Source organism: Carcharhinus amblyrhynchos, chromosome 11 (assembly GCF_965287045.1).
Source record: "Carcharhinus amblyrhynchos chromosome 11, sCarAmb.v2.hapA, whole genome shotgun sequence".
Lineage (NCBI taxonomy): Eukaryota > Metazoa > Chordata > Chondrichthyes > Carcharhiniformes > Carcharhinidae > Carcharhinus > Carcharhinus amblyrhynchos.
Window position 1 is genome coordinate 59,252,736 of NC_137334.1, and position 17,531 is coordinate 59,270,266.

Below are 17,531 nucleotides of genomic sequence, written 5' to 3' on the forward strand. Positions count from 1 at the left end.
ATCTCACTGGAACTTCATTATTTTTTGCAATGATTTCCAAATTCCACGTTTGAAGATCTTGTTTTGGAATTGTCTCCAAATGTTTCTTCAAATCAGATGGCCTCAACAATGACCCACCTCACAAGGTTTCAGTCTCGCCTTCCAAGATTCTTTTCCCATGGACCTCTGAGTACACTTGAATTTTATCTTCCAAGCACTATCTCTAGTCTCCAGTTGTACCAAGCAGAAAACCACTGCTCCAAAAGAGTACTTTTGCCAGAACAGCTCGCAGCATGGAGTCACAAATCTTTGGCAGCCTTCTTGGATCTTCAGCAATTCGCTCATGCCCAGTTCACTTAACGTTTGCTCCCTACAACTCTTTCTTTTACTAGGAGCCTCTGCTCCTTTTTTGTAACTTAACTGAATGGAACCTAAATCTTTACCTGGGACTTCCTTTGGAACCTCTCCAGTCCTCTCCCTAGCTCCCTCTTGTGTTCCTGTCCCTGGGACACTTAATCAATATTGGCGCTCTGTACCAGGTCCCAGATCCGAATATCTGAGGATCATTAAGAATCAGAGTTCCCAACCTCTGAATTTCAAACTAAGATAATTATAGGTTTCATCACAGCCTGCATGAACAATCATTTTTTTAAATCTTCCTTAATACCAACAATAACATGTGTCCCTCAACTAAAATTGTTTCATAGGTCATCTCACATTCCAAGATCCCTAGCCATTACAAGAATATTTACTGCACAAAATGTCTTCGAACATTATTCATCCATTGGTGTGCAAAACATTGTACAAGTTACTTCTCACCCCAGTGTGAAATTCATGGACCAAACCAAAGTGCTCCCTTCACTTATTCCACTGTCCTCATGAGCTGCTCCCCCCAAGGAAAAAGTCTGACAACACCAGTGTCAGTGTCTGTGTTGTCAGACTTTTTACTGTGTTTACGCCAGTCCAACGCCGGCATACCCACATCATGCCTCCCAAGGAATGCATATGGGAGAAGGCACACTGCTGTGGTTCGATTAAAGGATCTTGAAATATTCTTTGCCCATAACCTCTATGAGCTTGAGCTACAAAGGGAAGTGCTGCAGACAATAACAACTGGCCCAGTTTGCTTTCTAACATTGAGATGAGCATTAGCCAAAGTGGCTGCAGAGCTGTTATCACGATTGTTGGCATCAATATCCATTACTATTGCCTGACAACTCCTGCTACTGGTTGTAGTTCAGCATTTCTACTGATGCGCAGGAGAGCTGGCTCAGGAAAGTTACTGATCTGACAGACATTCATATTCATGTCATCTCTCAGTTTTTTCCAAAGCAAAGGAAATGTTTTGAGTCCAGAACCTCCATGATTCCAGGAGGAGTATCACAGACAACTGCAGAAAGGGTTCAATTGCAAAAGTCTTGAAGTGACTTCACACCTCTTGATAGGTTGCAGAGTGTGAATGCTGTGGCAGGAACACCAACCAAATAGTAGCACCTTGCACCATACTCCACTCTCTTTGGGGACCCACAAAGTCTTGATTTTTTTTGTCCTCTTTAATAGAACTTGAATGTTAAGACGTCCTAGATATCTAATTTCTTGGCTTTCCTTGCCACTTTGACCAACTCCTTCTCATTTGTGTTCAGTGAATCTTCACGTGCAGTCCCTGCAAATTCATTTTCTGATTCATGCAGAATGATTATTTCTTAGCTGGTGCTTAGCATACTAAGAGTGACCGTGCATAAGACTTCTCCTTCATGCTGCCTAACAGCTGCATCTGAGTCATTTCTTGAACTTAGAAAATGGAGAGACAGACTATAATGTTGATAGCCATCTCTAGACAGATCACTGGCAACATCATATCACTCCTGGTTGTCACGTGGAGAAGATGGGTGAAAGTGAGTAAGAATTACACAGGAGAGAAAAATCTGGAGAGATGAACAGTAGAATTCCTATAGGTGATTTTAATTATCCAAAAATAGATTGTCAGAGAGAGTTTTATAGGGCTGCGTGAACGAGAGCAAAATAAGTCAATTTGAAGTATTAATTTTAAATGCCTCCTTGGGATTTTCACTTGGCTTCAAGGGACTAACTTCCTAATTTTTGAATGGAAAGAGACATCAGTAAAATTTTTTTAAAAATCCATTCTAAAGTTATATATTAAGCAATTTCCCCAGGTTCCTGTGTGAAATATGTGTGTGTGCTGCCTGGTTGTAATCCAAATTGTAGGCTACATATATTCCTTAAGAACAGATCTGGGCATGAGTGCAAGGCCAGAACATATTTTTAAAGGCAAACATCAGTATCTTAAGGTCATGAATGGGAGCCAATGCGATAATATACCACATAACTCCCACAACATAAATGCATTGAAACTGCAAGGTTTAATTTACTACTTGCATGTTATAAATCTTGCCTGACTTGCAATGTTTTTTTTAACCATTGCAATGATCCATAAGATTCCTGTGCAGACAGAAATTTTGATGCACCTGAATCAAATTTATGTATGTAAAACATATGCAATATAGACACAACAATTTTGCAGCTACGTTTGCTGAGTGCAAAATATCACGAAACTCAAAAAAATGAGAATCTCATCAGTGAGATATCATTTTCTGATTTTCCCCACTCTTTGTCGGTGACACAACAAGATTCCCACCCAGAAAGGCCAGGAACCTCATTTCTATAAATTACAATGTAATGAAAGGGTTTCCTGCCGTATGTTGCCCCTATGATAGAAATTGCTGGCGAGCTTTACAATCGCTTTTGCAAAATGTGAACTAAGCAAAAGGAGATAAGTACCATGCTCAGGGAGAGAGGGACATGCCAGGCAGGACCCTGGCTTCCCTTGGCACCCCAGGGAATATTGCAAAAGTCTGGGGAGCTCCATTGTGTAGGGGTGGTGTTGGGGAGGAGGTGTGGTCTATTCTTGGGGTGGGAGTTGCCCTTATCCATGAGGGGCGTTTTTCCTTGTTTGGGCACAGCTTCCCTTGTTTATGTGGGGCTGCTCTCATCTGTATGGAGCTGTCCTTGCGCGTGTGGCGGGGAGGGGGGAGTCCGTGGGGAGGGGGAGTTATGTGTGTATGCGCATGTGTGTGTGTGTGTGTGTGTTTTGGGGGGCGGAAATGCCTGGAAAAGGTTGGGGGGGGATGGGGTGATGTTACCAGTGTGACAGAGTGGGCCACGCTTGTAGGTTTCTTCTGCACAAAGTGCAAAATGTGGTGAGAAAATCCGCAGGGCAGCCCGTGAGTTGCACGCTGGTTTTCTAACTTGAGCCAGCATTCTGTGCAAGTAATGTAAAACTCGACTCAGAGTCTGATGTTTTTACCATGAACTGAGTTCTTTAATTATTAAGCCTTTTGTGCAAATGAGAGAAACTTGCTATGATTACAGTGGGATGCAGATCATTTCCAAGCAAAGATAGATTAACCTGGTTCTGACTAACCCAATAGTTATATCTGTTGAAAATGAAGGAAAGTTAAATATAACAAAAGTGTATCTAACAAATAATGATTTTAAGAATTGCCAGCTTAGGATGAAAACCTAACTTTCAAGAAAGCAACCTGGGACAATATCGAACTTGCCTGTGATATCACCACAGTCAGTTAGTTTCACATTTGGTGGGTATTTAGGATATTGGAGAGTTGCTGTAACCTTTGGAAACATACACCAGTGTGAAATAAGATCTACGTTATAAGAGCATTATGTAAGAAATTGTAAATCTCAACAAATAAAATGGTGTGGCAGTTGTCAAAAAACTATTTTAATGTTTCAGCAAATAAGTTGGAAAGCATTATAATGAATTTGCCCTTCAGCATTTGTCATCCCATTCATCCATAAAATGCAAATATTGCCTAACAAGCTACAGATATTTGAAAAAAAAATTGGCTTTTGACAATATACCCAAAATATATTTTCTTTATCAAAGTACATATCGTATTTACTTTCTTCATTGTTTAATCCCTGAAAACAGACAGGGAGCTCAGGGGTGTGATTACTCCTGATATAGACACCATCAACATTTTATGCTGCCCACTCAATTCTATGATTGAAATGGTTGAGTGGCAATATGACTTAGCGGGTCCCAAACTTATACGATTTGTGCATCATTTAAGATTAACCAGCATCATTTAACGTCAACCTTCTCTTTCGGCTGCAGCAGGGGCTGAAAGTGGCTGGGGAAGTGTGACCCAGCAGAAAAAACACTGAATAATGGCATGACAGAGCAGGAAGCATGCTCCAAGTTTCTTAACATAACCTTGGTTCAGGCAGTGGACAGGAGGAGAGATGTCATCTAACCATAGGAAACCAGGAGGCCCTTTAGACGAGCACTGCAAAGGCAGTTGGAGCAAATTGTCATTATGATCAATTCCAGTATTGTAGTCCCAAAGACATGGATATAGTGCAGAAAGAGGCTTAATAACCTTATAGGAGTAATCAAGGTCAGTAAATATATTTTCAAATGCTATACCCTCAGAAGCAAACCACTAACATCTCACACTGTTTTAATTCATTCCCTTTTTCATTCACTTACCCAACAATTTCTTTCAACTGCAACTCATAATTCACATTCATAGCTTCATCACAGACTCTCACACTTTGCACCACAACAAGCCACACAGATACGTCTTACAACCCACACAAGTCTGATCTGTCAGGGGACTGGTCATACTCTGGCCATGGAGAAGTCTGGGTCATTGGCTGGAATCCTCATTACCACCTTCCAAGAACAATTAGGGGGTGGAGTATAGATGCTGGTCTTGCCAATAATTCCAAAATCCCATGAATGAATCTTTTAAAAAAAGAGAAAGTAATGAACTCCCTGCTTCTAGCATGAAGACCATCACTCGCCCTCTTTAATAAGTCATTGACAAGCTGGCAAATCTTCCAGATGTCCCCTACTACAGCGTGGAAGGATCCTGAACCAAAGAAATTTAGGGATTAGTCACCATTACAGTCACTGGCAGCGTTGTATTTGCCTTGCTCTGAATTTGCAGGTCTGCCTGCAGGACGTGGCAGCTTTTTGTGAGCACCTACTTCATAGAACCTGAGTTCTTGCGCACACTTCTCTTGGCTTGGGCTGGGTTTAGCAAAGTGCTCTGAGAAGACCACGGATGGATGAGGCCTACTGCGGTGGGTCCTTGTGCCCCTCCTTCTTCCTGTTCCTCCGCAATAATTTATCCTTTTCTGTGCTGTCTCTGCTCACAATCTCCCTCCTGCTGCAGACCAAGTAGAATGATAAATACAGCACCCATGACCAGGAGCAAGTGGGCATTTGGAATGCTTAGTTTGAAAATGCAGCCATGAAATTGTGTTGCACATTGACTGATGTTATGATCTGTCTGTTTTGCTTACTTCCAGCACACAGTCCCTGCACCTAAATTAACAATCTACTCAAAATGGCATTCAGCATGGCCCAAACCAGAAGTATATACATGTGTTGGGCCCAAAACTGGTTCTGCAGTCAAAAATACATGCACTAATCAATTTAATTCTGTGATCCTTTACAGGTACTGCTCTTAAATGTAGTGTAAAGTCATTTGTTTATTTTAACAATTGTTTTATAACTATTTTGTTTGTATTTGTTAGAACTTGAAGAATCTCGACAGAAATGTCCACCATGCTGGTATAAATTCGCGAACACCTTCTTGATCTGGGACTGCCATCCACACTGGCTAAAAATAAAGGAAATTGTACACCTAATTGTGATGGACCCATTTGTGGATCTTGCTATTACTATCTGCATTGTGCTGAACACTCTTTTTATGGCCATGGAACATTACCCAATGACAAAGCGCTTTGAAAGTGTGCTCACATATGGAAACTTGGTATGTGTTTTGCTAACAATATCTCCCGACCTATCGGGTGCCCTATAAGAAGGCCTGCAATGTTTTAAAAATGTATTGGATGTTGTTTTGTTCAGATCAATATTATTTTTTTAAATCAGTTGTTACCAATAATATATTTCATGCTGCTTGTCAGTGCAATTGGAACATTTCCAACAAGGTAACCAAATCATGTTGAAATAAACATCTGCAAAGTGGTTGTTGAACATTTCCTAAGCTCTGTTAATATAACATAGAACTCTAAAACAAGATCCTGATTTTATTCTGCTTGCATATCAGTATGTATTAAAGGGTATCACTGCTACCTCCAATTACATTCAACCTTCACATTACAGTTCATTCAAGTGAGCATTGATTGCAGGCTAAAACATAAGACTTTCCCAATCTATATCTATGTTTACTATTGAATATAACTATGAAAACATTTGATGGCTGTGAAAAAAAGATATAACATCAAAGTTAAACAAGTGCCACATTAATTTCAGTGTTCTCTTTTGTTGATGAGTACTCAAAAGGCTAATGACGTTCAGACTCTTTAATAGAATCTTTGATTCAAATTGATAAAATATCCATTATTTTGGGAGAAACATTAACCTATCTATTTTAAACAGTATATTTCCATTAAAAGCATGATAGCATGATCAAAACCCGAGATTTCCAGACAGTGGGTGGGTGCGATCTAGCAGCCCCATTTGCGATGGGCACAAATCTCGTAATGGTCGCTAAATCTCATGAGTGGCCAAAAATGGGATTTATGCCAATGAGATCTCAGTTTGAGATCTTCTCCACCCCCGACGAGTGATGTGGTCAGGTTAATTCCCAGAAAGGACATAAATCTGATTTTCATGAATTTAACTACATTTTAATATAATTACAGGCCTTTACGCCTTGGCTTCCGCCCACAATGTATCCCTCGGTAGCATGACATTGTGCCAGAATGAATCACTGCTTGTTTTCAAAAACGGAAACCAGTTACCAGAGACTAACTCGGATAATCCCGTGGTGGTGGTGGTGGTGGTGGGGGGGGGGGGCGGGGGGCGGGGCGCGGGGATGCACGCGGGCAAGGGGTTGTACCAATACTTGTGGGAATGGTCCTCCAGTTCCTTGGAGGGCATAGTTTTGGGATCTATATTGTAAATGCAGATTGGGGCACCCCTTAAAGATGATGCCCCAATCTCTGTGGAGCTGGCCTTACTGGCTCTGTTAGGCCCCATCATTGACAGCGTAAACCATGCTTTCAAATTTTCTGCGCACTAAATGCCAGAAAATCTAGTTGAAAACTCGGCTGTGCATCTGGAGAGAAAGGCTTTGGTTTCCAGTCAGAGCCTGGACACATTTTGGGAGAATTCAACCCAGTCAATGACAAAATGAGAAAAAGTAGAAGATATATGCAAAAACTAAAAACATGATTTTTCCTTTAAAATTAGTAGACACAGGCTGCCTAGTGTGCCAGATGAATATGAGTGTACTTTTCTTCCAGTTGTAAGGGTACATGATCCTCAAAAGATTTCAGTTTTTCAATCAATTTAATGTATTTACTGATGATCCTGTAAGAACTGGAAACCAGAAATTGCACTGTGTGCAGTTGTCAGTAAAATGTGAGGTAAAAAGTGAAGCAATAACTCCCATATCTCTATCCAGGTATTTACTGGTATCTTTACCGGTGAAATGATTTTCAAAATCATAGCCTTGGATCCTTATTATTACTTTCAAGAAGGATGGAACATTTTTGATGGCATCATTGTGAGCCTCAGTCTAATGGAACTTGGCCTTGCTAATGTAGAAGGACTATCTGTGCTGCGATCTTTCCGATTGGTAATTATAACATTTTTATATAAACCTGTTTTATACAGACTTTGTTTTAATGCTCCTATATTACAATTAGTTGAAAATGCCCTTTGCTTGATTTATGTTTGTTTTTGGCGAATTGTATGAATTGATTTTCTCAAAAGAGATAGATGTGAGAACTTTAGAAGATAAATAGTAGAACTATTGAAGAACATATCAATATGCTGAATAGTAATTTTTATCATGAACTCTTGTTTTTCAGCTCAGAGTTTTTAAATTGGCAAAATCATGGCCAACACTGAACATGCTGATTAAAATTATTGGCAACTCAGTTGGTGCTTTGGGCAACTTGACTTTGGTGTTAGCTATCATTGTCTTCATCTTTGCTGTGGTGGGCATGCAACTCTTCGGCAAAAGCTACAAGGAATTTGTCTGTAAAATTGAGAAGAGCTGTAAACTGCCTCGCTGGCACATGAAAGACTTCTTTCATTCCTTTCTAATTGTGTTCCGTGTGTTGTGCGGAGAATGGATTGAGACAATGTGGGACTGCATGGAAGTAGCTGGTCAGTCTATGTGCCTCATCGTCTTTATGATGGTCATGGTAATTGGTAATCTTGTGGTAGGTAACAAAATATTTTTGAAAATCTTTTATGGTTAGAATAGTAAGTGTAAATTAAAAATGACTAACATTAAAAAATTGATACTGCTAATAGTGCATTGTGTAAGTTAAGGTCTTAATAATTTGCAACACTTGTTATTTAAAAATTCTTTGAAAATAATTTACGAGTACAATAATTGGTATGATTTGGGTGAAGAATATTGGTAGAAGGCAGCCCTTTGTATATGTTCACTATTGTTCATGGGGCAAGTATTGCTTGTCTTACAAAGTACCTAAAATAACGAGAAGTAAAATATTGCAGAATATGGAAATCTGGAAACAAAAACAGAAATAGCTTTATGTTGCCAATTTTCTGTACGAATGCACAGGATCTATTAAAAGGTTAAGATGTTTATACTTTTTGCTCTCCAGGTATTGAATTTATTTTTGGCTTTGTTACTAAGCTCGTTCAGTGCTGACAACCTTGCTGCTACAGATGATGACAGTGAAATGAACAATTTACAGATTGCAATGGGAAGAATACAGAGAGGCATTGATTATGTAAAACGAAATGTGCGAGAAATTTTTCACATAGCCTTCATCAGGAGGAAAGTTACTGAAGACATCAAACCTCTTGAGGACTTGCATAACAAGAAAGATATATACATCACTGATCACACAACAGTTGAAATCACAAAAGAGGTTGACTACCATAAGGATGGAAATTGCACCACTAGTGGAATTGGCAGCAGTGTGGGGAAGTACAATGCTGAGGAAAGTGACTACATGTCCTTTATTCACAATCCGAGTCTCACTGTTACTGTACCAATAGCTCTGGGAGAATCGGACTTTGAAAACCCAAACACAGAAGATTTTACTAGTGAATCAGACCTGGAAGGAAGCAAAGAGGTAAGAAGATATTTTGTTTTTCTGCTGCATAAAATAAATCAAGGTGAATTACAGATATATATCATACGGCCTCTCAAGTAAGGTAAGACTGTTAGAGTCAATATTTTCAGCATTTACAAAAGAATATATGAAAGTAACCCAACCTGAAGTTATATAAATTACTTGCTATATAGTATGTTTAATGTTACAATTTGGCTTAAAACTGACAAATTGTGGTTTTGAGATATATAATTACATGTTTTCAAATATGCTTTAATCTGTTTAATTTTTTAAGAATTGTCAACAATTAAAGAGAAAATATCTTTAATTCAGTGTATTTCTAATACTGATTCATGAGAATATATAATTACAGTAAACTAAGTGATGTACAATTATGCATAACCATATTTCTGTTTTCATCAGTTGTTGAATTGAAAATCCGATATGATTAAGGATAGCGCAGAGAGTAAATACTTGTATATTACAATGCAATGCTATCTTTATCTCAACATTGGCTTACTTGACTTACCAACAAAAATCTGACACAATGGTTTCTACATAAATTACTGTATTTGTTTGTTCCTGACCTCCTCCTCTCCTCAACTCATAAAACACTTGATAGCTTGTCCCAAGTCTGCCCTCACCAGCTCTCATCAGACTCATGTTCTATATTACCTTCCTCAATATCTCCCAGCCCAAGTCTTAGCCACTCAACTATTTTGCTTTGATTCAGTGGTTAATGGCATCATTAGCTGCTGATTTTCCACAGGCATTGCTCTGTCTGCGCTTCACTACAAACTACACCATTATTCCTTTGCTCAAAAAGCACACCTTTCACTTCACTAGTGTCTCCAACTAAAACGCTAGTTCTATTTTTCCTTTCCATTCTGAGATCAAAAGCGTTGTTGCCTTCAATCATTTCAGTCCAGTGTGAATCCTGCCCATAACAGTGAGACTGCCTGAGCTAAAGTGGACACTTGCAGTTTTTGAGATCATGATGTTCTACCTCTCCTTTGTTGTCCTCCACCTCTCTGCAGTCTTCAGTATGGTCAGCCATTTCATTCTGCTGCACCATCTCTCCTCCATTATACTGTCCTCATCATACCTCTCTCACCATAGCCAGCATGTGTGCTATCACTTTCTGCATCCACGCAGTTGTTATTGGCTTTTCTCCTATTTGCATGCTGCCAATAAACAACTTGTACACATGAAGCCAGTTTCTTTATAACTTGATCTTTTAGTTGAGCTTCTAACTTCAGACCCTGCTGATTGCTGAGGCGCCATGTGGTTCTGCTTGTCTAAGATCACTGATTTCTCCATCTCACTTCCACTGTTATTGAAACTCATCTATGTCAACTCCATCTCCTAACTCAGATTCTACAACTCACCACTTAACATCTACCTTTCCCAGGCTAAACTCAGTTTATTTATTGTCATTACAGATCCTGAACTAGCATTCTGTTCTCAAATGCATTCATTTCAAAATAGTTATCTTCCTATACAAAGTCCTCTTTGATCTCAACTGCTCTGTCTCTGAAACACCCTCAATCTTGCCATATTATTTCGCACTTTGTATTCTTTCAACTCAGGCTTGTGAGTCTCATTCTTCCTCTGCTGTACTTTAAGGTAAGACCCTTAAGCAATAAAAATGTTGTAACTCTCTTTCCTAGACCTCTGTCTTTTAACATTCTTTTCCACTTTCAAATACCTCAGCAACTGGGCGTTTTAACAAAACTTTGCAATACTTTCCCAAGCTCAAGTACTGTAATAGGAATCCGTGCAATAGTAATTATTCTGCACACCATAAGTTTTAAACTGTATATAGTTTCCAATGTTTGTGTTTTCTAAATGTGCACTTTGAATGTATGCAGCGAAGTCAGAGAATTTGACGTGCAGCCAAGTCTCCACTCACTGCAGCGGGGTGGGAAAATCCTGCCAAAGTGAATGGTGGTAGCATTCGGCTATTGTGTCAGTTTTTGACTTCTAGCATTACTGGGGTACGCAAAATCAATTCCTGACCTGCATATTGTACAATTGCAGAAAGGTTTCTCTTTCAGTATTTGTGTGGAATGGTGCACCATTAGATTGGAACACTCCATTATTAACACATTAAGAAAATGCCAGCAGACCTGTTTCACAGGTTACAAGGTTTAGTTATAAGCTGTTAGTTGCATTTCAACGGAGTCCCTCAGTGCTGTTCTAAACCAGAGAAATGGAAACTGGATTCTATGATGTAAATGTAACAGCACTGCTCAGAAATTTGTCAAAATACTGTTTGAAATAGTTAACTGGAGTCATAGTGCAAACGTTTCTGTTGGTCAGTCTGCTGGATGATGCAAGGAAACTGCTCGTGCATAAGAGTCTCTAGAACAAGCTATTGAGTAAACCAGAATAATTTTAACTTTTTCCATGGATAAATAGGGATGAGGTATAATAGTATTTGCTATCAACACTTTTTCTCCTGATTAAAAATTAAAATTATCCCCAGAACTTTTCAGTTGGCACAGCATGAAACACAAACACTTGTCTTGTACACACACCACTTGCCTAAACCCAGATGTATTGGTCACAGGTTGGTAAGAACTAAGGCCTTTGAAGCAACAGTAATGAGTGCAAAATAGCTTTTCTAGTGTAATTGCTCTTAGGTACTTATGAGGTCCTGTGCTATTTGTTCTAAATACAAATGTTAATTTTGTGCATATAAAAAAATTGTCACAATAACAGGAACACATTTTTGTGTGCTTAGGAACATGTGGATACTTGAATGTATTAGACAAGGATAACCAGTCCAGAAGCAATAACAATCTGACACTATTAATAACTAATTGATCTGTTTAAATATAGCATGGTTTTGTTATGTAGAACTTCTGCTGCATGCAGCACCTGGAAATCATTGAGAGTGTCTTTTTTATTTTGTTAGTGGGATATGGAGAAAACTGGCAGAGTAGTATTGGGATTCTGAGGGCACAAAGTCATCCACAGTGCAATAGGATGGCAAGTTTCATATGGTAATGGACATTAGAGAATCAGTTGGTTGCAATGACAATGCAGAAGCATTTTTATGGTTAGTTCTTTGGCACTAGCTCCCAAATTATCACACTTCTTGAATTCAGTTCATAACTTGCCATGGTCGAGTATTAATTGAATACCATAACCAAGTCACATCACACCAATACCATTTTTGATTGAAGAAGGCTGCCTCATTTTCTGACTTTGCAAAAAATCTTTTTCCTTCCATTAGGCTTTACTTATAGTGCATGTGTGGAGTTTGTACATTCTCCCTGTGTCTGTGTGGGTTTTCCCACATACTCCAAAGATGTGTGGGTTAGCTGGATTGGCCATGTTAAATTGCCCCTCAGTATCAGGTGGTCTAGCAGTTTAAATACGTGGGGTTACGGGGATAGGACCTGGGTGGGGTTGTTATCGGTGCAGGCTCAAGGGCCAAATGAGCTCCTTCTGCACCGTAGGGATTCTATGATTCTGTAATTCTTTAAATCTTGTCTCTTTTTGGTTTACTGAGAAGCATCTAGAAAGAAAGCTGTGTCCAATAATGGGAAGGGAAAATGGTCAGAGATTTGAACATCAGGTACAGGCAGAGACAGAAACTGACAGACAAAATCAGACCATAACTAGATAAATATATTAAAAGATTGAGAGTGTAATCGAAGCTGTAGCATTTGTGGAAGTGGAGGATGCAAAAGATGAAGGAAACCTTAAGAGTGTCAAGTCCAAATAATATGTGCTAATCATCGTAAAGAGTGAATTCTGTGGCAGGTCATCATTTTAATTAGAAGGGTGCACTTATTAATAAAACAATATTCGTAATTACCTAATCTTAAACACGGTTGAAAGATCTAATGGGTTTGCATCGTATGAATTGTCTTAAAAGCACAAAGCACTAAAAATTGCCTTTCAAAATTATGCTTTCAAAGTCAATTTGAAGTTTGAGCATGAGATTGCTCTGGGAAGTGATGCAGAAAAAAAATCACAACAATTTCACAAGAAACTTGAGTTTAATGTGTGTGGTTAGGCTATGTTTTGTATTTATATCAGATCAGCTTGTACCTATATATTTTATAAATATTTTATAAGCGATGCAGTTTAAACTTGCATTATCTTTGACATTTGCTTTTCTTGAATAATTGCAATATCTATTCAGACTTCACAGTAGGTTTCAGTGAATGCTGAGAACAATAAATGCAAGGAAGTGAAATTTTCTTGGTAGGTATTAAATTGAAAGCATCAGGCATACATGCGTGTACACAGTTTGCATTGTTATGAATAGCCATTTGCCTAACACTGTAGGTTTTTCAGAAAATGACAGCTACTTGAAACAAATAGATTACAAGCCATAGAAATCCAATACGATTTCAATTTGATTTCACAAATGTTAACACAATGCACTGGGTAGAAACAGGTAATGTAAGGACATGAATTACTAACATGGATTCTGCTCTTTACTTGGCATTGTTAACTCTTGTACATTCAATTATGCTAAACTGAGCAAGTATGGATCATAGAAAAGAAACCAATGTTTGAGAGCAGCATTGTTCTTGCTTAGACTACCACCACACAGAAGCATAGTACCCATAAACCACATCCGTAATACTGGAAAGGTATGAGATTTAAAACTGAGGAAGTGTGAAGACAGAAAGGCCTCTTGAAGCAGAGAAGGCCCTCCAGAGGAATTGTTTTGCCTTGCATGGGCTGCCCCGATTCTGTATCTGGGGTATGGAATTTATGCTCCAGAGATCCCCCGCCTACTGCAGGAATGCTGCCCGGTTGAGTTAGTGACTTCCACATGTGGCAGGGGATCATTCCACTGGCAGCAAAATGGCAGTGAGACAGCAAAATTACTGAAACTGGGACCTTAATCATCTTAATTGGCTGCCTGCCTCCATGGTGTAGGCAACTGAAAGATGCTGGGAATTCATAGCTCAATAATAGAAACATGGACAAGACAGAATCCTTCTTCTATTTTGTGGGGATATCACTCCCCTCTCTGTTCCCAGCCCCTCCGGTTCCAATCCTGTCTCCACAAAATTGGGAAAATCCAGCATATGAAAGATGTGTAACTCCTGAGTAAGTCTCATAATAAGATTACATTTTTGCATGAAGTTATGGGTGGATTTTCATGGTGTCAGGACGAGAATCCAGGATTCCTAGCCCAATTCCCAGGGCTCCCAGTTTTCATCAAAAGTGTGATAAAGTTTAGGCTGGTGCAGGATGTGAACTCAGAACCTGCACTCCTGACTAGACTGGCCACATTGCAACGATAAGCATCGCCTTGCTGTCTGTTACATTTGTGGAGTCGGACCAGCTTTTTAATGAGTCGTTCATGGTATTGTAATTTGAATGAAGGAACATTTTAAAAGGTTAAGTTGAAAAGGTATTACCCATATCCCTCAAACAAACCAATGCATTTTCATCCACTCCAGTGACTACTCATGACTCCATTCAAATCTGTATCTCCTACATCTAAGCACAATGGTCTCTCATATACGCCACGCCCACCTCTAGCCTTCGGCCCACCCTGAACAGCCTCTCATACCCACCATGTGAACATGTGGACTTCCACTCCCACCCAACCCCTCCAGTTTCATACCCTCCATGCCAACTTATGGCACTTCAATGCTCATTTACCCAATGTATTGTCTGTACAGAATAAATAGACTCTACAGTAACTATATCATATATGAAAAAAAGCTTTAAAATGCAATTCATTCATAATTTTCTTACAAACTCCTTTTACCAAGGGTCTATAAAAGTGTCAATAAATCAGCCCCTTAAAGTATCAATTGCAGAAACTAAGTAATGACGCCATTTTACCTTGTATGTATAAATCTTAAGGGATTGATTAATTGGTCTAAGAAAGAAAGCTGTCAATCAAGCAACGTTCCCTTGGGTATTCCTGTTTCAAGAGATTAATGGATGTCTGAACTCTTAGCCTAAGCCTAACTTCATAATGTATTCCTGGCTGTTTTCTGGGACAAAGTCCCAGAGCACCCAGACCAACTCCCACCACCCACCTCCAGGGTTATAATCCAGCCCCATATGTGAGAAGATTTAAAATAGTTATATAAGCCATGTTGTGACTTCTGATAGCTGTTACACACAGCTTATTTAGGAAAACAAAATATGTAAATCGGAATTAAGTACGCAATAACTGTATGCTAATAACAAATACTGTTAACACAAATAACGCACTATCGTGACTAAAATGATGCAGGTGTGATATGTCATATAATTGTTAGTGACATTTTCAGGAAAACAGACATTTTCAAAAATAACATAATTCTTGGATAAGAATTTCAGTTGAAATATTTTCTGATAAGACACAGAGCTTGTAACTTACTTCCATTCTCACTGGAAGTTTGAGAATCTTTTAAGTCACTGTGGTTCAACCTGTGTGACATTGCTACAGGGATCTGAGCTATGGACTTAGCTAAGCACATTATGGATGTAGCGAATGTAAAGTTGTGTTTTGTGCTGTTCACTTCTAGCCTGAGTGTTCTTCATTTTGTTTGTTAATGACTAACAATAAAAAGTTCACAAAAGGTATGTTCCCTTCTGCCGCCTATCTAGCCTAACTTATCTGGTTATTATTACAGCTCTATACCAGAAGCAGACCAGTTTTCATTGAGAAGAGAATTGTAAGACCAATTTGTTGTACATGAAAACCAATTACTGCTCATTGCTGTAAAATTAAATTATTGCTAAAGGTTATTAATTCTCTTTATCCACCTAAATAACATTTTTTTTTGTATTTTCTTTTTCCTCTGATGGTCCAGCGCTTTAAACATCAGATGACTTTTAAGTTCAGCATTAGCTTCTTGGTATTTTTTAATAAACTCGTGTTTCAGCTCACCCACTGTATACAATCCACGGCACATTTGATGCTTTGCTACTTAAGAAAATTATAAATAAAAATAGTGTTGATTATATATGCAAGTTTTAATTTGTGCAAGAAGAAATCTTATTATTTTAGCGATTCTGTGATTAAACAGTTGGGCAGCTGAACCAGAATGCCAAAGCTGGCAGAGGATTTCTAAGTTGGCTCATTTGGCCAAAACTAATTCCAGTGAAAATAACATGTAGAATACCAATATGCTATCTGGCTAGTGCCAACTTAAACTGCATATTTTGCACTTTTGACACAGACAATATAAGTGAACTAAAGGTTCAGAATCATCTGATTTAACTGTGCAGCAAAATAAACTACAATGTTTTTCGCACATGGAGCTTCAGATTACCTATACTCTGTAGTATTTGATGGAATGATGCATGCAGTGCTGGTAATCTAAAGACATTGTAGTTCAGTGAATTTTTGTCTGGCCGAACATGAGAAAATGTGGACCCGACTGACATCAAGGAAAGTTAGCACTTCCAAATCATTGTTTTAGTAGAATTATTATACCCAGGTCAGTGTCACTACCAGTTAAAAATGAATTACTGATCTACTGCTCACTCTAAACATATGTAACTTTTATCCCTCTTCACAGGAAGTCAACCTTCCACCAAAAACGTTTTGCAAAAATTGCTCTCAATAGGAATTTGGTTAATTCATTAATTAGTATTAATTAATTCAAAACTGTGGGCAAATAAGTAAACAGATCTCAGTCGCCAGCTTGAAATAGATAAACATTGAAGATTTGAATGATACATGGCTTTTCTTTAATGAAACAAATAGTATAGTGATTGACAGTTTAAAGAATAGGCTGGAAATTATTGGTGTCACAATCCTTAAAAGATAAAACATTTTATTCTTTCTGTAAGAATTGTCAATTTCACATGCAGCGTGTCACAATAAGTACAATTGGAATGTAATTATAGAGAATTTCCCTTTAGTCACAATATGTTTTAATATGTGACTGAATTTGAGTATTTTCATATTTTTAATTTTAAGTTTTTGAGTTTTGCAATAATATTTTATCACCAAAATGTCATTCGCTTTGATGAAATATCATTAAAAATACTTACAGTCAATCATAGTGATGTCTGGAAATACTTTGCTGGATTTTTTGCCTCTGCTTCCACATGTCACTGTGATTGGCACCCAATACATGTTAAATGCGTTCAAAGAATTGTAAGTTAGGAGGATATAATTTAAAAGAAATCTTCCTTATTCAGTCTCAGATTAAAATGCTGTTTTCGATAGAATGCACTGCTTTGGACCCATTCAGACTGCTTTCTGCTGTTATACTGTGGAATACTACAGCTAAAATGTTTACTGAGGCTTTGGTTATGAAACTGAGAGACATTGGTTGGTACTAACGATGGAGACTGAAGAGTAAGAAGGCACAACATTACTGTGGTTGACTGAGGTGCATGGCTAAGTTGGAAAGGTTGCATTTGCAATGAAGTTGTTGCAAATAGAGAATTCTTACCACAGTAATGAATGGAGGGAGGAATTTGCATGTGGATCAAATTTGTCA

The 17,531-nt window shown here is 38.4% G+C and overlaps 1 protein-coding gene across 7 annotated transcripts in view; it reads left to right on the plus strand.

Annotated features, from left to right (window-relative positions):
* The window catches only part of scn1laa (sodium channel, voltage-gated, type I-like, alpha), a 187,952-nt gene that overhangs the window by 95,936 nt on the left and 74,485 nt on the right, over positions 1 to 17,531 (plus strand). For all 7 annotated transcript variants that reach the window (XM_080199182.1, XM_080199176.1, XM_080199179.1 and 4 more), the window contains 4 exons: positions 5,566 to 5,804; positions 7,464 to 7,637; positions 7,873 to 8,229; positions 8,641 to 9,117. In XM_080199182.1, coding sequence (XP_080055308.1) covers positions 5,566 to 5,804; positions 7,464 to 7,637; positions 7,873 to 8,229; positions 8,641 to 9,117 — 1,247 coding nt within the window. The remainder of the gene's footprint in view (positions 1 to 5,565; positions 5,805 to 7,463; positions 7,638 to 7,872; positions 8,230 to 8,640; positions 9,118 to 17,531) is intronic.